Source organism: Rhineura floridana, chromosome 14 (genome assembly GCF_030035675.1).
Source record: "Rhineura floridana isolate rRhiFlo1 chromosome 14, rRhiFlo1.hap2, whole genome shotgun sequence".
Classification (NCBI taxonomy): Eukaryota; Metazoa; Chordata; class Lepidosauria; order Squamata; family Rhineuridae; genus Rhineura; species Rhineura floridana.
The window spans coordinates 15358483-15382269 of record NC_084493.1 but is presented as its reverse complement, the minus strand read 5'-3'; the positions used below and the strand labels follow the sequence as shown (position 1 = coordinate 15382269).

Sequence of the window (23787 nt, the reverse complement as noted above, 5' to 3'; positions counted from 1 at the left end):
AAAAGAAGGGGGTGAAAACAAACCCAGAAATAGGCCACATTTAACCAGTTGTTTCTTTACAATCAGAGCAACTCATTCAGAAAACTTAACATTTTTCAGAATGGAGTTTGATGACGAAGATGGTGAAGGGCCCAGCAAATTTTCAAGGTGAGTTTAAAAATAAAAAATAAAAAATGGCTCAACAAGGGACTTGTCATTGGAGGAAATAAACTAACTTAGATTATTGGTCTGTCAAGGTCATTGCTGAAATTTCCTACCTTTAATGGTAGGGCTGCCACCCAGCTGAAGATGGCTTAGGCTGCAATCCAAAACACGCTTACCTGGGAGCAAGTCTCATTGAACAAAATGGAGCTTACTTCTGAGTAGACATGTATTAGATAGCTCTGTTAGTCAATGAAGTGCATGAGTTTTAATAGATCACATCTGCATATATTTGCATGGAAATCCAGGGCCATGCCACCGTGGTAAATCTTCTGCTTTGGATGCAGAAAGTCCCAGCTAGATGAATCAGTGATCTAGGCTCAGTGTTCCTATATTCCTAATAATTCTGAAGACAAAAGTGTACTCTGTAATATTGTAATTATGCATAACATTGCTTGGTGTTGTGTAACATTTAAAAATCAACACAGGTTTACAAGCTAAATGTTTTTAGATGATGCCTGCATGTGTTGCAGCAGCGATCCCCTTAAAAATGGCATTTGTATTTTCTCATACATAGGCCATAATGTGCCTCTTCTAAGATAGTGTTTGCCGTCAGGAGTTTTCATAAGTACTTTCTTTGTAAATTGTGTTTAATTGCTGCCTGAAGAATCAGGGGTGCCTTTTTGGTTGATCAGAATTATTTTAAACCGGTTGATGCAATCAGTTAATCTTTTCAACGCTGTAGCCCTATGTGGAAGAAAATAGAGCTTCATGCTGTGTTAAATCGACAAGACTTGCCACTTTTATTAAAAGAAAACAAAGCAAACAAACAGAACAAGGCAAAGCACAAACAGCTGCTTGGAGAGAAAATTCAGGCAGGCATAAGTCCCTTCAAAGGTTCTCTGCCATAGAGAACCTTACAGCAAAATTTGTAAGGTGTACACAAGCAGATTTCTATCATCACGTAAACATTTCCACTACTTGGAAAAGGAATGCCCGAACTATGCACATAAGCTTATCTAATTGTGGCCTTCTAGAAGGCTGAGCATCAGCAGTTTTTCTCGGAACACTCTGACGCGTACTGTACATGTTCTCTGCAGCAATTCAATGCTATCCTACCCATCACCCCTTGTGTGTCTGCAAGGTTTTGACCAAAGCTGGGGCCTGCACATTTTTATTCCACACCTATTTTTAGCATTTTATTTTAGTACAGAATTTATACCTCCCCTTTCTAATTCTCAGGTGGAAGAGTTAAAGGTGGTAGGTTTATTTGGATGCTAGAGTAATTTTTTAATGCTTTGGCAAACCATAGGGCTGCAATGTATTGGAAGTAAATCAGACTGACCAGGGTATCTCCTGTAATATGTCAAACTCCATAAGCTTTGTTATTATTGTGGTTTTATTGCACTGTCCTCCCATAACCTGAGAGCAGTTTTTCTTGAAATGAATGGCATGACAAAGTATTATTTGTCTGAACAACTTTTTATATCACTCAGCTGCATGCATTGCTAACTGGTATTTTTAAACATTCAGATATTTGCATTGTTCATTGAGTCTCATTGCAGCACCATGATAAAGTCTGAAATGCATTTTAAAATTGTTATTTATTAATATTATTTATTGAATTTATATCCCTCCCTTGTTCCTGAAGGAGCCCAGGACAGCAAACATATTTAGCAAGAAAATGAAAAGTTTACTAGAAACAGTTAAAAACATTCCAAAACATAATGTAAGGACTATCATCATCATGAATAATTTTTATATACCACTTAATATGCAAAATCATTAAGCGGTTTACACAGAACACACTTAGGAGCCAGGGAAAGCCTGCTTAAATAGATAGGTCTTCAGGAGGTATTTAAAACTTGTCACTGTTTCACAAACAACATATGGAAGGGCATTCCAGAGAACAAGTGGAACCCTAATCATTGGCCATGTTGACTGTAGTTGATGACAGATGGAGTGTCACTGGTTCCCCATCACTGGTTTAAAAGATGGCTTTAGATTTTTTGACCTACAAAGAACTTATGTTAATTTTTAAAAACATCTATATGTGATGGATATGTGTGACAATGTTAAGTGTTGTTAAATGGCATCTGGGCCTTTTCAGATGCAATATTATAACATAGTTTAGTGTTTTTTCACAACCCAGAGTGAGCCATATGCTGTCTAACTCCCCTTTCATCCTCTGGTGCCCGCAAGGGGGAGATTAGAGGCAACCGATCCCACCTTCAAACTAACCACAGCTCCCCATTGCATCTGAACTCAGTGAAACTCTGGTCAGTTTAAACTACAGTTCATTCAAACAAGCCCAGATCATGCTGTGGCTGATGGTCCTGGCTTATTCACTAACCATAGTTTATACCAGGGGAATCCAATGTGTGCCCTCCAGATGTTGTTGAATTACAGTTCCCATCATCTTTGACCACTGGCCCATACTGGCTGGTGCTGATGGGAGTTGTAGTCCAACAGCCCTTGGAGGGCACCATGTAGGCTTCCCCTGGTTTAAATCAACCATAGTTCTCCACATTCAGATGTAACACAGAACTGTGCTTCGTTTAAAAATGGGGGGGGGGAACTTCCAGTTTCCTTCTCGTGGTGCTGTACAGAGGGGAGTGCAAACCTGAGGCTCCAGCAGGCTCATGCACCTAATGCTAAACTATGGTTTACCATTAACATTTTAAGATTGCCATTTGTGTACAGGCTTCTGAATGTGAGTATAAGTTGTCATCTTTGTCGTGCTAGTTCCCAGCAAACCCTTTTTTTTTTTACTTACCATGTTGTTTTTCTTTTTTTTCTTTTGCAGGTATGATGATCAAATCTCTGGTGATAACGAAAGATACGCAAGGTAGGCGTTGAGAGAACAGTGAGGGATAAATCCTATCCTAAACCAGAACCAAACGTTTCAGTCTCTTGCTTCTTAGCACAGGAGAGTCAATTCCTTTGTTTTCTATTTAGGCAGTCAAAATAATGGTTGATCCAGAAAAAGAAAGCCATCTGTCAAGTTTGTACCTTTTCTGATCTATTTGGTAAAATGAAAATGGAATCTATTTGTACTAGAGCTAGTGCTGGCACATTTATAGGAAGAATACAAATGGTGAATACAACTAGTGGGTCTAATTAGGCCCACCAGGCCTCCCCATTTGGCCCACTCCAAGGCTGTTTTGAGAGCCAATGTGGTGTAGTGGTTAAGGTGTTGGACTACGACCTGGGAGACCAGGGTTTGAATCCCCACACAGCCATGAAGCTCACTGGGTGACCTTGGGCCAGTCACTGCCTCTCAGCCTCAGAGGAAGGCAATGGTAAACCCCCTCTGAATACCGCTTATCATGAAAACCCCATTCATAGGGTCGCCATAAGTCGGGATCGACTTGAAGGCAGTCCATTTCCATTTTTCAAGGCTATTTTGGCCAAGCCAAATGACATCAGGCATAGGGCAGGTCAAGATACAGCTAGATCAAAAGGGGTTTGCAGGTTCCATTGATTGTCCATGTGGTGATGTAAGCTTGACATCAGGTGATAGGTGAGGGCCTCGCCCACCTGTCAAACTTGGCCGTGCTTTAAGGGGATTACTCTGAGGTGAATAGCTTGAGTGTTGCAATCTTTGGATGGGTGTACATGTTGGTCTCAATCCAGGCTACTGTCGCTTGCTTCCCAAGTTAGTGTTTGGGAATGCATATTCCCATCTGCTTTGCAGTACTTTAGAAATATGTATTTGATTTTTATAATTTTTCATCCCACCTCTCCACTACCAAAAGTCTTTAAGGCAACGTACAATGAATGGATGCAGCTCAGTGACAGATTGCAGGTTCTGCAGGCAGAAGGTCTCAGGGTCAGCTCCAGGCATCTCCAGTTAAAAGGATCTTGGGTAGCAGGTGCTGGGAAAGACACCTCTCTTCGTGAAACCTTGGAGAGCTGCTGCCAGTCAGAGTGGACAATACTGGGCTTGATGGACAAACAGGCACGTGGTAGAAGGCAACTTCCTAGGTTTCAGTTTTAAAAAATAAATAAAAAGAAGCTAAAAACTCATTTATAGCAGATACTGGATATTAATATAGCCAGTAAATAATTAATTGATGTAAAAAGTTTGGACAAAATAAATGCAAAAACCTGGAAAGCATTCAAAATGAACCCCCAAAACAAAAAGAAATTTTATCTCAAGATGCTGAAAAAAATGAGGATTCTGTTTTCAAAACAGCCTAATGTGTTTCGGCTTAAAGGCCTTCTTCAGGGGTCAAATTGAAAAACAGCTTGCAGAGATCTCTGTTAGATACATCTCCCAGTTTGACCTCTGAAGGCCTTTCAACAATTCTTGCCTTTTAAACAATCTCTTTTCATTTTAGGTGTAAAAAGTTTGGGAAAACAGGGTGGACCGTTTGTTAAAGGCCGTAGCTCAGTGGTGGAACATCTGCCTTGCATGTAGAGGGTCCCGGGTTCAGTCTCTGGTATCTCCATGTCGGGCTGGGAGAGAACCCTGGCAACGGTTCTCCAGGACTGCAGACCGCTGCCACTCAGTCTAGACAATACGGAGCTAGATCGCTCTGATTCAGTACAAGGCACCTTCCTGTGTTCCTGTGGCTTGGGCCTGGTGTCTGAAAGACAGCAATGTCAGCACCAGGCAAATTTGCCTAGTTAGGGAAGACGTACCATGGTGCCACCACTGAAAAGACCTTTTCACCAGTAGTCATCCACCTAAGTCCTGAAAAGCAGGGGCACTCAGAGTAGGGTCTCAGATTAAGATCTCCATCAGTGGTTAGGATCATGTGTGCCAGTGGGGACTGCAGTGGATGCTTCATGGTCCAAGTATGCAACTGGATTGGAGTTATTGTCATCCAACCCCACATTATAGATAGCTGAAATTATCCCAGCTTAGCTTTTTGCTTACATCTTGTGAATCACTCTCCAGCTACTGCCTAGACCTGGATAAGCGGTTCTGGGGAGGCACATGATTTGTACACCAAAGGCAAAGCGTAGCCAACTGCGTGCGGAACCGTCGCTGGTACATCTAGCGTCTGCAGCATAGATGTCACTGCAATGTCGAAGCACATCTTTGCTTTGAGAAGGTTGGGCTCTGAGAGATCTCTTCACTTTTGAGGGAAGGGTAAAGAAGAAGGGCCATAGCTCAGTGGTAGGGCATCTGCTTTACATGCAAAAAGTCCTGGGTTCGATCCTCAGCATCACCAGGTAGGACGGAACAATACCCACCTGGAACCCTGGAGAGACGCTGCCAGTCCATGTAGACCAGGTGTGGGGAATCTTTGACTCTCCAAATGTTGCTGAACTACCACTCCCATCAGCCCCAGCAAGCATGGCCTATAGCCAGGGAGACAGGGAGTTGTAGTTCAGCAACATCTGGAGGGTCAAAGGTTCCCCACACCTGATGTAAATGGTCTTGAGCAAGATGGACAGTATAAGGCAGTTCCCTATGTTCTTGTGTTGAGGTGTTGCTTGGATGCCATGGATGCATGCAAACGGTCTTATTCCGCAAAAGGAGTGTGGGCGTGGGTGTCTCATGTCGAATCATGTGTGCTGAGCATTCACAAGTTCGGGGATAGCAAAGGACACAGTTCACTTTCTGACGCCCCTCATAACTCTGTCCCGTATTCACCACACACACCCCTTCATCGTAAGGACATAATGACCTCTGTGAAAAATGTAAAACATGCCTTCAAAGCAGATATTTATATAAAATTTCCATATGAACTCTCATGCTATCTAAGGATGGATTCTGTGTTTAAAATCATGCAGAAATATATTTTCTCCTTTTTCCATTTGAGAGTTGTCCTCCTCTTAAAGCTTCAGAACAAAATGCAAAAGGCATTCCCGAGAGATGTCATTCCCCTCTCCTGCAAAGCGTTCAAAGTCTAACACATTTCCTAACAAGATACAGATTAGAACATGATAATCTGGACTGCCTTGTGTCTGCTGCCAGTCTGAGATGGCATAAAAAGTGCAAAATAGGTGAAGAGTTGTGGTTCCTGAGACTCTCAACTTACATTTTTTTAAAAAAACCAAAACAAGTTGCTAGACCTTATGCTTTGAAATATTAGTTTGAAAACCATGTGTATGGCAGTGCCTGAAGAAACCTTGTAAGCTCAAGGGGTGACTGAATAAAGATTTCTATTTGAGGTGGTGGGGCATGAGGAGTTGGCTAGAATTTCAGTGCTTTCCATAGCTCCTTGCCCCCTCCCCGTGATTTGCAAAGCTAGAATGGTTTATGCAACTGAAATAAATCACATTTGCTCAGTTGTGTTTTTTATGCATGTTGCAGAATTTGGCTTTTTATGGTGCAGAATTTTTATTAATTTAATTAATTTATTAATTATTTATTTCAGCTGTGTTTTATACCACTTAATTACTGACATTTTTAATTTGGGTTGCCTGGGGTCAGAATTTATTTTTATCTTTAATTTTTTTTAAAAAAATAGCATGGCGTTCACTTGGCTTTGAACATAATATTTCTTTGCAGTAATATAAAATTTCACTGGAAAGATTGGGTCAAATATAGGGAGAACATCACCTGTAGCTATATTCACGAGCTTCATAGAGAAGTTGGGGTGGGGGGACAGGGGAGAACAGGTTGTATTCCTCACTGGTTTCAAAGCTTTGTTTTCAAGCTTTGGAATCCTGCAAGTCTGTTTTTGAAGCTCTGTTGCTTTCTTCTCTCCTCACCAGCTCAGATTGGACTTGAAATGGGACATGACCCAAGTGTTCAACAATGTATTGCCTCAACGTAGAGCTCTGTGTTTACTTCAATGCACACATGGAGCTCCCCGGCCTACAGAGATCCACACCATTCATTTCAGTGGAGGAGGAAGATCTGCCCATGCAAAGAAATATGAACGTGGATCTACTTCCTCCATTAAAAATATCAGGCTTTGTGGGCAGGGGGGCTCCATGTGTGCTCCTGTGCCTGTACGAAATCACTGGATTTGGGGTTGCTTGCCTTAGTTTTCCGAAAGGCAAAATGGAAGACAATAATGCTTTTACCTTGTTATGCACTTTGAGGTCCCTGATGAAAAGTGCTGCAATAAGTGTGAAGTATTATTTGCTAGCAAAATGGCATGGCTATGACAGGCAGGGAAAGAATATGTGCATTGCGGGGACTTGGGACGTGGGGAGGGAGGTGCAATGCATCTCTGTGTGCTCTATATACAAAGATGTAATTCTCCATCCCCCTTCCAACATCTCCTCAAAAGAGTCCTCTTGGTGGAACTTGGGGTAACTCTTGATCCCCATGCAACATTATACCAAAGCCATTGCTTGTTTTCATAAAAGTGGATTGCGGCTATAGGGAGACTGGGATGGGGAACCTATGGCCCTTCACAACTCCCGTCATCTCTGACCATTGGCCATGCTGGCTGGGGCTGATGGGAGCTGAAGTCCAACAGCATCTGGAGGGCCACAGGTTCCCCATCATGGGATTTGGGCTAAAACTGCTCAACCCTAACCCAGTTTCTCCCAGCCTGGTATCTTCCATATGTTGTTGGACTGCAACTTCCTTCAGCCCCAGCCAGCATGGCAAATGGTCAGGAATGATGGGAATTATAGTATGGTTCAAGAACAGCTGAAGGGTACTAGATTGGGAAAGGTTATCCTATCCTAGATGTGGGAAACCTCTGGTCCTCCAGATGTTTCTGAACTGCAACTCCCTTCACCTCTGGCCATTGGCCATGCTGGCTGGGGCTGATGGGAGTTGAGGTTCGGCAACCACTGGAAGGGCAAAGGTTCCCCACACCTGCCCTAACCCAATACTCCTGCAGATTGCAACAGATTTACCTGGTCCCATAGTACATATTTGAAATTGTCAAGAGTCAATTCCTCTCCGCTCTCTGCATAGCCTTCTCCTCCTGGGTTCTGTTTCTTGGCCATGCTAGACTGATGCAACCCTCCTATGCGCTCTGATTATTGTAATGATTTCCAAGCACTGCATCTTTTACCGACAGCATCTCGCTTTCTCTCTCGGTTTGCTCCTTCTTATGTACGTTTAGGGAGAACCATAGTGAGATCGAGAGACGCAGGAGGAACAAGATGACCCAGTACATCACCGAGCTCTCTGACATGGTGCCCACCTGCAGCGCCTTGGCGCGCAAACCTGACAAGCTGACCATTCTCCGCATGGCAGTGTCACACATGAAGTCTATGAGGGGCACTGGGAACAAATCTACCGATGGAGCATATAAGCCTTCTTTCCTAACCGAGCAGGTGGGTGGCTTTTTTTGAAGAAAAAGGCCGTGGCCCTGAGCTAGGTGTAGGAGCTTTGAGGGCACACATTACATGGGAGCAAACATAATTTGCCACATCCGCAACAGTGAGGTGCGGTCAAGCGAGGCCACTTTTTGGCTGCACCACTGTCACGGGGTGGCAAACCTAGCCTTGCTACTGTGAAATGGATAAAAACTGCCCTTGGAGCCCCCACACCTTTCAGTCTACTAGTGTGATGCAGTTGTTTTACTGTGTTTAGGGGTGCGTAGAGCTACATGTTATCTGAAAAACAGCTGCCACTGAAAATGGCAATCAGGTGCCTTATTTTCCTGCCCGGCTTTTGTGTAATGTTCTTTGTATCATGGCGCTCCATGTTTCCTTGCTCCTTGTAATTGCCTTTTGAAGTGTGGGAGGAAGTCCACATCATAGAATAGTAGAGTTGGAAGGGGCCCATAAGGCCATCGAGTCCAACCCCCTGCTCAATGCAGGAATCCAGCTTAAAGCATCCCCAACATGTGGCTGTCCAGCTGCCTCTTGAATGCCTCCAGTACTGGAGAGCCCACCACCTTCCTAGGTCATTGGTTCCATTGTCGTACTGTTTTAGCAGTTAGGAAGTTTTTCCTGATGTTCAGCCGAAATCTGGCTTCGTTGTGAGGTTGCATCCCGAGACAAGTTGTACTAATATTACAAAGCAGAGAGAGAGACACACAACACATGGCTGCCTGTTGCCAGCAGCTGTGTGTTTTGGGCATCGTGTGTCTAGTTACATAGGGGCTTGAGGCTCGCAAAGAAAGCCGGCAGTGTCCAGCCAAGCAGACAAGAACAGGCAGGACCCTGGGCAGCTCCAAGTATCCCTGCTAAAGCAACTACTCAAAATGTTGTCTCTGCAGAGAGCTAGAGCCTGCTGAAGCCTTAAGTAGACTAAGGAGGCCCGGAGTGTGGTAAGCTCTGCCTCTTGGGGGAACTGACTGGCTGGTTAAAGGGACTTTGCCTTATTTAGTATCCTTTGCCCTCTGTGAGGCTGGAGATACCACAGGGATCCCATCCTCTGAGTCAGAGAATGATGGCAGGATGGTGGCCTCTGACTGGCAGGGCTCTGAATATGGTACTGGCAGTTCTCCCCCCAAGGAAGTAGTCTGAACCTCATCAGAGTCCTCCACCGCATGCTGCAAGGGCCATAAGATTGTGTAGCCCCAGCCTTGCACTTCATGTTTTGGGGGAATATGCATAAAACATCTTATTACACCTAAAAGCATAACATGAGACGAAGGGCCCTTCATGTGCACGTGGAATTCCCTCCCCCCCCACACACACACACCCTTGCTCCACAGGTTTGGAACACCCCCTTCCTCTGCAGACTCGTGTCAGCATTTTTCCGAAGCAGCATAAGAAATCTTTTGTCATTGTGGTGAGTCTTTGGTTGCTGCGGGTTGAGCTGGAATGAGTGTCGTCTTTTGAGTATTTATTTTGGTTTTCTTGGCTATATTATATGATTGCTGACTTTTGAAAATGACTTCTGGGTAGTAAACTTTTATGTTACTTTCTCATTCATCCACTGAGGTTGGTAAAGTAAGCCAGATATATATGTGACTCTGCGTATAGCCCCGAGTTATTTTCTTTGCCCATTTGATCCATATGACAAGATCTTGTTTGGGGGCGGGGGTATGAGGAGGCAGGAGAAAATGTGTGGAGTGTTAACCTTGGTTTAGAGAAATCTGAACCACAGTTCCAGGTTTGCCCATAACAACAAACCACGATTGGTTCGAGACAAAAGCTTCCAATCTCCTTTCAACTGAACTGGAGCAGGGGAGGGAGAAGCTCATGAGCCTAAGGCTCATATATGCATGTGACATTAAACCATAGTTCAGTAGAGCAATGGGGAACCCGTGCCCCTCCAAATATTGTTGGACTGCAACCTGCATCATCCCTGACCATCAGCCATCTTGGCTGGGGCTGATGGAAGTTTCAGGCCAATGACATCTGGAAGACTATGGCTTTCCCATTCCTGATTTAGCATTATGCTTGAACCCAGCTGCTGGGAGAATTCACACAATTAAATCCAGGATATAAAATAGCAGTGTTGACCTGCATGTAGCCCCTCCTTTCGAGCAAGTGAGTGAACATGCCAGAATTCAGCTCTTAACCATAGCTTCCCATGAACCCAGAAACTATGGTTAATAGCTTACAAACAAGCCAGGACATTACATTTAAAACATTATTTATTTATTATTTATTTAAAATATTTATACCCCGCCCTTTTTCCAAGGAACTCAGGGTGGCTTACAAATAAAAACCATAATCAGTTAAAAACAAGCAATATACAGTTTAAAACAATTAAAAATAGATTAAATCAGTAAAAGTTAAAAAAGACAATATTAGTTAAAAGCCCGTCTGAATAAAATAGTCTTAACCTGGGCACGAAAGGATGAAAGTGAGGCAGCCAGTCGAACCTTGCTAGGGAGGGAATTCCACAATCTAGGGGCAGCCACTGAAAAGGCCCTATTCTGTGTTTTTACAAAGCAAGCTTGTGAGAAAGATGGAATATTGAGCAGGGCCTCACCAGATGATCTCAAAGCTTGGACAGGGTCATAGAGGGAGACACGATCTAACAGATAGCCTGGACCTAAGCCGTATAGGGCTTTATAGGTTAAAACCAGCACTTTGAATTGTGCTCGGAAACAGATTGGAAGCCAGTGGAGCTGGTACAACAGCGGGGTTGTATGTTCTCTGAGCCCAGCTCCAGTTAACATCCTGGCTGCAGCTCTTTGTACCAGTTTAAGTTTCTGAGCAGTCTTCAAGGGCAGCCCTACGTAGAGCGCATTACAGTAGTCCAATCGGGATGTAACTAAGGCATGTGTCACCATAGTCAAGTCTGACAGGTCAAGGAACGGGCGCAGTTGGCGTACCAATCTTAGTTGAGCAAAGGCACTCCTTGCCACAGCCGAGACCTGTGCCTCCAGGTTCAAGGCCGAGTCCAGGAGAACTCCCAAACTGCGAACCTGTGATTTCAGGGGGAGTGTAACCCCGTCCAGCACAAGTTGGATCCCTATTCCCTGATCCGCCCTTTGACTGACAAGGAGCACCTCTGTCTTGTCAGGATTTAATTTCAGCTTGTTCGCTCCCATCCAATCCATCACTGATACCAGGCAACGGCTTAAGATCCTGGGTTGTCTGGAAGTCATTGACCATAGTTTCCACATAATGGGAAGCAATGGTTAAGAGATGGATCCTGGTTTGTTCAGCTACTTGTGTGAAGTGGGGGGAGCAAAGGAGCTTTGTACATGCACCTGGGCTGCTCCTGAATTATTCTGGATTCATCCATATTCTGGATTATTAGGCTGGGAACAGATTTTGTGAACCAGGCCAATGTCTTTGAGCTTTGATCTGTTTATATGAGGATAATGATACTAGTCTATCATACAGAACAAACTGAAATAGTTACTGAGATATAGGTGAAGTCCTTGGATGTTTAAATTGTGCTATATAAATGCTAAGTGTTATTACCAGCAAGTCTGTGCTGCCTAAATGACCAGCAGTGGGCACAATCCAGATCCAAAGGGATTGGCAGAGGGATCTACTTATTTTTTGCCCATTTGATCCAAATTTCAGGAACATGTTGGGGTGCCGAGAATGTGGTTAGTGTTGGCCTTGGTTTAGAGAAACCTAAACCACAGTTCCAGGTTTGCACATAACAAAAGCTTCCGATCTCTTTTCACCTGAACCAGAGCAGGGAAGGGGAAAGCTTATGAACCTGAGGCTCATGCATGCAAGTATGTTACATTTTATTTAGGCTCCCTAAATACTTTTTTCTCCTTTTACCGACAAGGAACTGAAACACCTCATCCTCGAAGCAGCAGATGGCTTCCTCTTTGTTGTTGCTGCTGAAACGGGCCGAGTGATCTACGTTTCCGATTCTGTCACTCCTGTTCTCAACCAGCCCCAGTCAGAGTGGTTTGGAAGCACCCTCTACGAGCAGGTCCATCCTGATGATGTGGAGAAGCTGAGGGAGCAACTCTGCACATCTGAGAACTCAATGACAGGTCAGTTGTCTTTCTTTGGCTGTGCACCTACAGCTTTGGCGTTGCAGACTCTTCCTTCCTTCCTTCCTTCCTTCCTTCCTTCCTTCCTTTCCAGCTGGATCAAGTTTTCATGTGTTTTCCAAGTGATATTTCAGTGGGTTCTGACATTTTCCATGTCTCCCTTTTGAAAACCCCAGTACCAGAGGTCGCCAACCTTTTAAGGCCAGTGGACACATTTGGAATTTTCAGAAGTTCAATGAGTGCCGGTCACAAAATGGCTTTTTGTGGCACAGCCGGCCACATCTGAAAGAGCACAAAAGGAGACAGGATCACAAAATGATAGGAGCATCCCCACCACGTTCAGCCGCTCCATCAGTGGGGAAAAGGCACGTCCACAGACCACGAGTGCTTTGCACCTCTCCTCTGTTGAAGACGGGTGGGAGGGTGGATGTCCAATGAAGTGAGAACATATCTAAGAGGGTATGTTCCCTGTAAGAGAGGCTGAGTAGGTACAGTCTCTCATGCATTGTGGCTTTTTGAAGAAATATTTACTGAGACCTTTTGCTGGAACTATAGGAGATCCTGACTGGCACATTGGTGCCCACGGGCACTGTGTTGGTGATCTCTCCCCTATATTTTCAGCTCTCTTCTACTTTCTATCATGTTGCCACATTGTTAGGACACAGTGGGGTCAGAAGAAAACAACATGGTCCAAATGGGTCTGATGGTCAGGTTCCTGACAGGTGAGACGAGTATGCTTAGCATCTTGTCTCATTGACACAAGTTGCTAAAACCAAGGAGACAACCTGAGGACCGTTGTTATATAAAAGACCAGCAGGTCTCCTCTTATTGGCTCCCCAAGTCACCTGATTCCATCTGGGGTGACTGCTATGGTTTCCCTTCCTGCCATTGGCAGGGGAGGGTGCTGCGAAGCAGTAATGCTGAAGCCAGCCAGTCCTGACCCCTGTAAGCTGTCCTGGTGGTGCAGAGAGTGAGGTGCCTGGGCCCTGCTTTCAGACTCCCCTGTTTGATCTTGCTGGCATCTTACAAACTTCCTTATTTGTAGCTAGTGCAAGGCAGTGGTTAAAATTGTGCTGTAAACTGCCGGCCTTATCACGGGGCAGCCCAAGGCAAACCATCTCAAGAAATAGATGGTGCCATTTAAGGTCAACACACACTGTGAGTTATTTAGTTTATTATTCTATTGTTACCACCGTGTTCGGGGTAATTTTGGATTCACTTTTGTCAAAAAGTCTTGGAGCATCTCTGGGAGGTCCCTTCTTCACCCCCCCCCGGAATGTGCTAGGTAGCCTTAGGCCAAGTTCTCTTAACCTGAGCATCCCTGTCTGTGTTATGGGCATAATAACCGTACAAGATTGTTGTAAAGGTGACCAAGGGTAATGTATGTGAAGAGCCCTGAGTGCTGTGTAAGATACTGTATAAATGGTGAGTAGTAATGTTGTCTAATAATTAAGACTGTAACCATGTTCTAATGTCAATAACCTTTACAACCCTATGATGTAGACAGTGCTATCAGCCCATACTACAAATAAGGGAATTGGGGGGGGGATAATGCTGAGTGAGAGTGATGTGCCTAAGGCCAGTCAGTGAATTTGTGGCTATGAAGGGGTGTTTAGCAGTTCCCACTCATAACCACTCAGTTACGTCATCATTTATCTCAATTATGGTGTTTGTGTTGCGTGTGAAAATGCCCAAACAGCCTGATTCTTTGCAAACATCTGTGCTCAGATGTAAATACCAATGAGTTCATTGGAACTTACTTTCAGATAAGTATGCTTAGGAGTGCATCCTAAGGTTCAAATTACACATTGACAATGTTTGAACGAGCCTATCTCAGCTTATTAAGTCATGATAGGCCCGTATGTAAAGCCCCGTCGCTCTTTTCTTTGTCATGCGCTGCAATAAATCAGGAACCTTCTGATTAATCATAGTTTCCTTTTTTGACTCAGCCAGGGAACTGTGGTTACCAGCTTTGGAACAATCCAGGATATAAACCCATGGTTTGAAGTTGGTTTAATGTCCTGGCTCGCTCCAAAGCTGCTAACCACTGTTCTCCAGTTCAGACAAAATGGGAAACCATGGTCAAATAGAAACTTCCTGGTTAATTGCAGCTTGTGTGAAGGGGCTCTGTGCGCAAGCAAAACGTTCATGCATATCTCAACTTCATCAGATATGGCTTAATAAAATGTGACTTAATAAGCTGATATATGATCATCTGAACCAGCTCATTTTGTTGTTCACTCTTTTAGGAAAAAAAGTGCTTAAACTGGTCACTTTTATTCTGAAGAAAAAGCAGACGCAGGGCTCTGCTCCAGAACATCAGATAACATCCAGACAATTTCCAGATAAGACAAACCCGAATTATCCATAATTGCATTTGCACATATTTCCCCTCTGCCCCACACTCCACCCCGTGTTCACTGTTGCCTCTCCCTCGCGTCCCTCTGTTGCGAAAATGTTGATAGTCGGCTTCTCTCAGGCTTCTCCTCTTTCTCTCTTTGGCTTTTGAATGTGCTGCCAAAAATTAATCTCCAGCTTTGCTACTATAGTAACGTCACATTTTTCATTTTAAATAAAAATGTCCAGTTTTAAGCAAGTTGTTTTGTTTTTTAAAGCATGAATAATATAATGTATAGTTTGGTCCCAACTGGTAATACAGACAAGATAGGCTCGTTCAAATTAACCTTTCTTCGATGGTTTTAATTGAAATTCAGGTCAAGGAGAACAAAGAGACAGGCTGACATTTTCTTGCTGGCGGTATAATGCTGATGTAGGGAGTCTGTTATTGTTATGCTTTTTATCTTAGCCACCATCTCAACTTTATGTTGGCTGTTGCTTGGCATTCAACTTGGCTTTGCTGCTGAATTTCCATCAAGTTGCATTTTGTGTGTGTGTGTGTGTGTGTGTGGTGCGTGCGTGCGTGCACGCTTGCCTGTCTGTCTTTCTGGATCCATGTACATGGTTTTTTCCTCTTTTTTTATGATTCCATATTGTGTTCATGAGTTTAACTTCCTTTTCCTTATGATGGTGACCTTGAACTTAGTCTGCTTTCCTCAAATATATATTTCTGTTCTTCTGTTGTAAAAATTTCTTGCAGGCAATTTTAAAAGGGCTCCAAAAGATCTGATTCTTGGCAATTCAGGATCATATGTGGCTGTTTGGCAGTATGTGTTCCTGCTCTTTCCTGTGCTGAAAAACTTAACACACTTTTTGTTCTTATGCGCTTCTGTTTATTTTATTGATTGCATCTATAGCTCTCCAGAGAGCTTAAAGCAGCTTACATGGTTCTCCTTCACATTCTGTCTTCACAACAACCCTGACATATAGGCTAGGCTGAGAGCGACTGGCCCTAAGGTGATCCATTCAGCTTCATGATGGGGTTTGGAACCTGGGTCTCCCCAGTCCTAGTCCAGCAACTAACTACTACACCAAACTGACTGTCCATCCATGTTGTAAACCACTAGTTTACAACAAAAGCTTGATCCTTCAGTGTATTTATTAGAAGTGGAACCTGTAACAAAATGTTGCAGTGCCTCCTGTTCAAGATGCCAGGCAACCATGCCCTTTCCCAGGATTCTCCGGAATTCTATGCTCACTGACCATGCTCAGTCCAAACTGAGCTATCAGGGTTTTTATTATTATTATTATTATTATTATTATTATTAAATTTTATTTATACCCCGCCCTTCGGCCAAAGGCCCTCAAGGCGGCTTACAAAGAAAAATAGACACAGTTATAAGAATACAATAAAAATACAATAAAAACAATACAATTTACAAAACATTAAATAAAATAACAACATTATTGTGGCACATTTAAATGTTTTTGCTTTTCTTTTAATAATGTTATTTGTTATTTAATTTTGAGAATTGTATTGTATTGCTGTATTATGATGTGTTGTTATATTCGTGTTTTTGTAAGCCGCCTTGAGGGCCTTTTGGAGATAAATTTAATTTTGGTAAAAATTTAATAAATAATAATAATAATAATATATGGTACTTCTGTCCATGCCTTTTTCCAGGATACTCCTTTCCATTTTCATTCTGCTTCCTAGTTTTCCAGGCTCCCCCCAGCCAGAATTCTATGGCCACTGAGCATGCTCAGTCCTAACTGAGCTATCAGGGTTTTTATATGGTACTTCTGTAAAACATGAGGCTCCCTGAACCCTTCTGCCACCTCCATGTTTGTGTGATTTGGGGCCACTTTGGCCACATAAAGATTCACACTTGGAGAATGTAAATATATAGCAGTGAATATATAGCAGGAGTATGTAGCAGATGTTGCTGAACTACAACTTTTATCATCCTTGGCCATTGGCCATGCTTGCTGGAGCTGATAGGAGTTGTAGTTCAACAACACCTGGACAGCCAAAGCTTCTCCACAACTAGTATGTAGGATGAAAATTTTACCAGGCTACAACACTCTTGCTTGCTTGTGTCTTGTGCTTGAGCAGCCTAAGACACATCCACACCATTCATTTATTCTACTATTATTCCACTTTAAACAGTGATGGTTTCCCCCAAAGAATCCTGGGAAGTATAGTTTGTGAAGGTTGCTGAGAGTTGTTAGGAGATCCCTCTTCCCCTACAGTTCCCAGAGCGGCTTAACAGTCAGTCCCTCTTCCCAGAGAAATCTGGAAATTGTAGCTCTGTGAGGGGAATAGGGGTCTCTTAAAAACTCTCAGCACCCTTCACAAACTACACTTCCCAGGATGTGAATGTGGTCCTTCTCTCTCAAACGTTATTGTTCCTCATCCCAGGCAAGTAGCGAGACTTGATTTATGAGGTAACATCTCATGCTACTCTTCTCCTAAGCCTTCCATATGTATGTCTAGTTTTCCCCCAACAGATAATCACCCTCTTTATCTTCCTGTCACATTTTAATGGTGCCACATAATGTATCTCCCCACCCCCATTTTATTCTTCTTTAACAGTAAATTAAAAAGCTCAGGGCTGGTCCTGCTGTTAGGCAGAGTGAGCCATCTGTTTCTTGGGTGTCATAAAACGGCAGCAAAATGTTTTATGTTGTTGCTGTTTTTATGGCCAGGGAAAGGAAAAGGCGCTGTGAGATTTTCTTCTTCGTGTGCTAAAATAACTTAAAAGGCATTTAGTTCCATTGCACCTTGACTTTGTTTTTTTATTTGCATGGCCACCCATATGGGGGAGAAGGTGATCTTTTCGATAACCTGGCCCCAAGTGTTTTTTTTTGGGGGGGGAGGGTAGGGATGATGGGGGTACAGTTTGCTGCTCTGCCTCAGATAGCAAAGTGCCTTCAGTAAGCCCTGGCCAGTAGTAAGTTCTGTATTGATGGGATGTGTCCAAAACTACAAGGCTGAGACGCGGGTGCAATTAAATCTCGTCTTATTAAAGCAATGGATACATCAAAGGCATTGCGCTTCATAGAAAAACCTGCACTAACTCACTAAAATCCCTAACTACACTCTAGACATGCTCTGCGGCGTATGAAGGAAGTTGACTCAGCAGCTCCCCACTGTGAGCGGCACGCTTAAGTAGGGAATGTTTTCGATCGTAATCTCTGACTCCTTTGCAAGTCCTGTCTCTGCCCTGTCCGTTTCTCGCGGCGGCGGGAGCGCGGTGACGGGGGGGGCGTGTCTCTAACGGCTCATCTGAAGACACCTGCTCCTGAGTAACGGCCTCGAGGTCAGGGGGCTGCGTCACGCTGGTGGCATCCTGGGAACTGCTTGGTAAGGGAGGAGTTGGCACTTTCGCTGGAGCTTCCCCCAACAGGTCCTCAGCAGCAACTGGGAGCGGCGTGCTCTCCTCCTCGGAGATCGCGCCATCTGTGGGAACTGGCTGGAATTCAGGCTCGCTCCCCCCCCCAAGGTCCTGCTCAGACTCAACAACTCCCAAGTCTTCTGGCAGCGGAGGTGCCTGAAACTCATGCCTCCCCCCTTCCTGCCCCTTCTGGGAGAGCTGAGGCTCAACAGGATGTGATCTTCTCTAGACTGCAAAATGGCAGGTGATAAAATGATGTGAAATGTTAGAAACCTAGCCTAAGTGCTTTGGGCTCATCATCCTGCAAGAAGTCTCTTGCTGGATCAGATCAAAGGCCTGTCTAGTCTAGCATCCTGGTTCCCACAGTGGCCAATCAGATGCCTCCCGGAAGCCCACAGAGCAGGGCATGAAGGCAATAGCCCTCTCCCTGTTTTTCAGTGGTATAATGCACCTGAACCTGAAGGAGACCCATATAGCCATTGAATTAAGTCGGGGATGGCGAACCTTTTTTAGTCAGAAGGCCTTATTCCCTTCTGGACAACCTTCTGGGAGCCACATGACAGTGATGAGCAAGGCCAGAGGCAAAAATGGGCAGAGCAACTAAAATGGATTTTATGTTTGTGCAGTAGGCTGTTTTCTACATGCAGCTCTCACACCCCTCTCTGTTTTCCATCCGGGCAAGTGAAAAACATTATCACCGGAAGCTGCTTTATACTTAGTCAGACCATTGGTCCATCTAGCTCAGTGTTGTCTACACTGACTGGCAGCAGCTGTCTGGGGATTTCAGACAGGGGACATTCCCAGCCTTACCTGGAGATGCCGGGGAGTGACCCTGGGACCTTCTGCATGCAAAGCAGATGCTCTGCCACTGAGCAACAGAGTTCACGGACACGTTCCAGCCAGGCAAATACAAGCAAGGATGGTGCAAAGCATGGCTGGTGAGGTATGTGGCCACATAGAGAGGCGAGGACCACATTTGGCCCTGGGGCCAGAGGGTCCTCATCTCTGCCCTAGATGGTGCTGGACCCCTCCTCCCACCTCCCTGACCTTTGGCCATGCTGGCTGGGGCTAGTGGGAACTGGAGTCTAAAAACATCTGGAGGACCACAGGTTTCCCACAGCTTAATTAGAGTTATCCCTATGAAGGAACAGTGCAGGCACCTCCTCACTTGCTGCAAAACTAGGAACATAGGAAGCTGCTTTATGTTGGTCCATCTAACTCAGTGTTGTCTACACTGACTGGCAGCTGTTCTCCAGGGTTTCAGAGACGGGATCTCTCCCAACCCTACCTGGAGGTGCCAGGGATTGAACCTGGGACCTTCTGCACGGAAAGCAAGTGTTCTGCCACTAAGCTACGTCTCTTCCCCTTTAAACTCCCATCTGCTCAGGAAGTAAGTTCTATGGGGACTACAGGGGAAAGGGCCTTCTGTCTTGAGGTGCACCAGCTGTGTTGACTCCTTCACCCATGATGCCAATCTAGGCCTGACATTTCATCCGTCTAGAAAGAATAAGTAAAAACTTGTCCCAGCCGGCTTTGGTTGGGTAACCGCTGAAACATTGCAACGGGGTAGTATTTTATTTATTTATATTTTAATCCAATTGTTTCATTTTCTTCTCGTATGGTTTGGCAGGCTGGAAGAGTGAAGTCAGGGTTAACGATATCAAATAAAATGGTCTTGGAAGGGGCGGAATCGAGAGCTATGTGGATACTTGAACTCGGAACTTTGGCAAACTCTTTGGGCAGCCCCAGGCCTTTCTCTTTTCCTTTTTTTCCAGGGAAACCAGTTATGTACTGAAGAAAAGGTCAGCAGAAGCCTTGAAAGAAGAGCATCTTGTGTAGCCAGTTGTTTTGATTGGCTTCTGGCTTTTTCTTTCCTTGCGCGCACACAGAAAAGCCTCGTTCTCCACAGGCAGCCAGAAACTTCAATGTGCTCAAACGTTCTCCGTGACTGGCAGCTATTCAGGAGAAAGGCCATTCAGGGAACCAGCGGAATCTGCCCCACAGCTTTGAAGGGAACTTTGTGAAAGCATGTCCCAAGAGCTGTTGAGCATGGAACTGCTAGTTATTTCTATTTTTTCAGTCATTTGTGATGGCCTTTCAGCTGAAAAATGTTCAGAAGGTAAATGTTGGAAAATTCAGGACGGACAAAAGGAAGTACTTCCTCATGCAGCGCATAGTTAAACTGTGGAATTCACTCCCACAAGAGGCAGTGATGGCCACCAACTTGGATGGCTTTAAAAGAGGATTGGACAAATTCATGGAGGATCATGCTATCAGTGGCTACTAGCCGCAATGGGCTATGTTCTACCTCCACTGTCAGAGGCAGTATACCTTTGAATGCCAGTTGCTGGGAATCACAAGTGGGGAGAGTGCTGTAGCATTCAGGTCCTGCTTGTGGGCTTCCCATAGGTATCTACTTGAGCACTGTGAGAAGAGGATGCTGAAGTAGATGGGCCATTGGCCTGATCCAGCATGGATCCTGTTATGTTCTTAGATGGCTTACAACAGTTTAAAAATACAATTCAGAAACAATTAATACAGAGACAAAGAGATTTTTATCCTCAGTGTCCAAATCCGATTGAGAGACCAGAAGGATACTGTAGTTCAGCATTTGCCAATCAGGTGACCCCCAGATGTTTTGGACTACAACTCCCATACAAAAAAATCAATCCTCCCATCTCTCTTCCTGTGTAGGACATCTCAAAACCAGATCTACATCCACTGAAATTGATCTAGACCAGCTTTATACAACCTGGTTCCCTTCAGATGTTGTTCAGCTACAATAAATACAGAGCTACTACTCTCCCCCCCCCCAAAGAACAGTCCTGTGTTGTGTTTCCCCCTCTATCATGTGGGGGTACAAATTTACACAGCGGCTGTCCAGGGCTTTTCAGACAGGGATCTTCCTGGCTCTGCTTAGAGATGGTGGTAATTGAAAGTTAGGAACATAGGAAGCTGCCTTATATCAGGTCAGATCACTGGTCCATCTAGCTTCGTTTTGTCCACACTGACCTGCAGCGTCTCCCCAGGGTTTCAGACAGGAATCTTCCCAGCCGTACCAGGAGATGCCAGGTGTTGAACCTTAGGCCTTTTGCATGCAAAGCAGATGCTCTGCCACTGAGCTGTGGCTCTTCCGAACCTTAGAACCTCTTCATGCAAAGCAGGTGCCCTGCCTCTGAACTATGACCCTTTCCTTAGCCAAGCCACTACCATGAACCTTCTTTATGTCTGCAATATGGGATAACGGTATTGATCTAGGCTACAGGGCTGCTTGTAAGGATTAGAGAGAGAATATATGTGAAGCAGCTATCATATCTTAGAGGTGAAACATATACACATCTTTGTATTCCAGATTTGTTTATTTCAGGAATTCTTACCTTCTTCCCCTTTCCATTCATAAAAATCCACAAGGCAGCTTATAGTGAATTTAAACAAACAAACAGTGGGTGCCACTACTGAGAATGTCCTGTCTCATCTACCCACCTGCTATCTCACAGCTGGTGGTGGGATATAAAGCAAAGAGTCTTGAGAAAATGGTCCTACTAGGCCCGGTATAGGGAACCTGTGGCCTTCCAGATGTTGATGGACTTCAGTTCCCATCTCCCCTAACCATTGGCCAGGCTAGCTAGGGCTGTTGGGAGCTAGAGTCCAACAGCATCTGGAAAGCCACAGTTTTTTTTTTTTTTTTGTCCCGTCACTAGACTACGGCTGTGAGCACGATCCAACAAAGTGTTTCCATTGGCCACACCTGGAGGGGCAGCGGGTTGATCTGCCGATCAGTTACAAAATCTGCTTGAAGCTGAATTTGAAAAGACAAACGCTTGAACTGATCCCACCATGTTTTACAGTAAAAAGGGGCGGGGTTTGACTAGCATTGCATGACCCTTTTTTTAGAAAAGAGAGGTGGAGACGCACTGGAACTGGCAGAACAGTAAGTGTGTCTCTACCCTAAATGACAATTGATCTGACTCTATGTAAGGTAGATGTTGGTGTGTTTCCCTTTGTCTCCTAACTCACAGATAATAAAGAATGTAGGAGAGGACTGGATTATAAGCATTCTTTTACAACAGGCTTATGTCAATTGCTTGTTTTCGAGGACTGATGAAGAAAAATAATTCAAAACCATATTAGTGTCTATGATTTATGCCATCTGGGTTAATTTTGGAGGAGATGTGGTTTCTTTTTTCTTCTTTTTTGTGTGTGAATTCTTCCCCTAATCAAGCTTGTGGCTTGTATTGTCTCCTCTGAGAAATGTTGATAAGTTTAAGTTTCAGGACAGCAGATGATCAAAGACATAAACTGTCTGTGCCTTTTTCCTATTGTGCAATTGAAAAGCATGACTAAGCAGATTTAACCAATCTTACTTTGCTTGGCACGAGCGTGATTGCGTTCTCCATTCACAGTTATTTTGTGAGGAGCTATAACAGGAAATAAGCTTTTATAATGGAAACAGTGATAGAGAGTGAAGACTGGATTGTTTTGATTAGGCACCTTTTATTGAATTAAGGAGCATGAGTTCTGCAGTGACTTTGCACAAAAAGCATTAGCCTGTAATATTGGAATCTGAGCCTTGTAAAACAGTAGGGAGTTTGCAGAGATCAGGATAAGAGGGAAAACCTTCCATTTGGAAGCCATAAGATCTGCAGATGTTGATACTTTCAACAGCTGCACCCGGGTTCAATTTTATGTCCAGTTGCAAGGAATGCTGTTAGCAAGCAAAGTTTGCACACCCAGAGAGAATCCAGATGTTGTCCGTGGAGTCAGATTGTCTGTGTGTGATGCAAGATTAATTAATCAACAAAGCAACTTCGAAGCAATTTGGGACATTAGGCCAAAAAGAGAATGCAGTAAAGCGGGGGGGGGGGGAGAGGAGTCTACAGATCACTATTATAGATTGTTGAATAAATAGCACCAGAGCTGGAAATTTAGAAATAGTGTTGTTTGTGTTCTTTTAAAGATCACAAATACTTTTTTTAGCGTGTGATGTTATTTCTACACTCGTGATTGTTTTTCTCCCGAGTGCTATTTTAGACTCTGTGTAAATGAAAATGATCCTTAACAAAGGAAGCTGCCTTTCACCAGGTCTGACCATTGGTCCATGTAGCCCAGTATTCTCTACTCTGACTGGCAGCAGCTCTCCAGGGTCTCAGGCAGAGAAAGGTCTTTACCTGATCCTTTTTTACCTGATAATGGCTCTCGCTTGTCTGGATGGAGGATACAGAGGTGTATGTGTTTGTAGAGAATAGCCTACTCTACAAAGGCAAATATTACATGTGTTGCTCTACCTGTCCTTGCCTTGGGCCCTGCACATCACTGGCATGTGGCCCTTGGAAGGTTGCCTGGAAGGGAATGTGGCCCTTGGGCTGAAAAAACGTCCCTACTGAACTAGATGGACTAATAATCAGACTTGGTATAAGGTGGATTCTTATGTTCCTGCTAGAGCTCTGCTTGCTTTTGGAATGTGGGAAAGAAGGTGCTGAAATGGGAGATGAGCTGCTATGCCTGTGCCCCAAAGCAAGAGGCATAGGAAGCTGCCTCCTACCAGGTCAGACTATTCTGTCTACTCTGACTGGCAGCAGCTCTTCAGAGTGTCCAGCCAGAGGTGTTTCCCTGCTACTTGATCCTTTTAGGTTGAGGTGCCAGAAATCGACTCAGGTACCCTCAGT

General features: G+C 44.3%; 1 protein-coding gene across 7 annotated transcripts in view; it reads left to right on the top strand.

Annotated features, from left to right (window-relative positions):
• ARNT2 (aryl hydrocarbon receptor nuclear translocator 2) overlaps positions 1-23787 on the top strand; it is a 211745-nt gene that overhangs the window by 104373 nt on the left and 83585 nt on the right. For all 7 annotated transcript variants that reach the window (XM_061595760.1, XM_061595761.1, XM_061595764.1 and 4 more), the window contains 3 exons: positions 100-147; positions 8133-8346; positions 12173-12386. In XM_061595760.1, coding sequence (XP_061451744.1) covers positions 100-147; positions 8133-8346; positions 12173-12386 — 476 coding nt within the window. The remainder of the gene's footprint in view (positions 1-99; positions 148-8132; positions 8347-12172; positions 12387-23787) is intronic.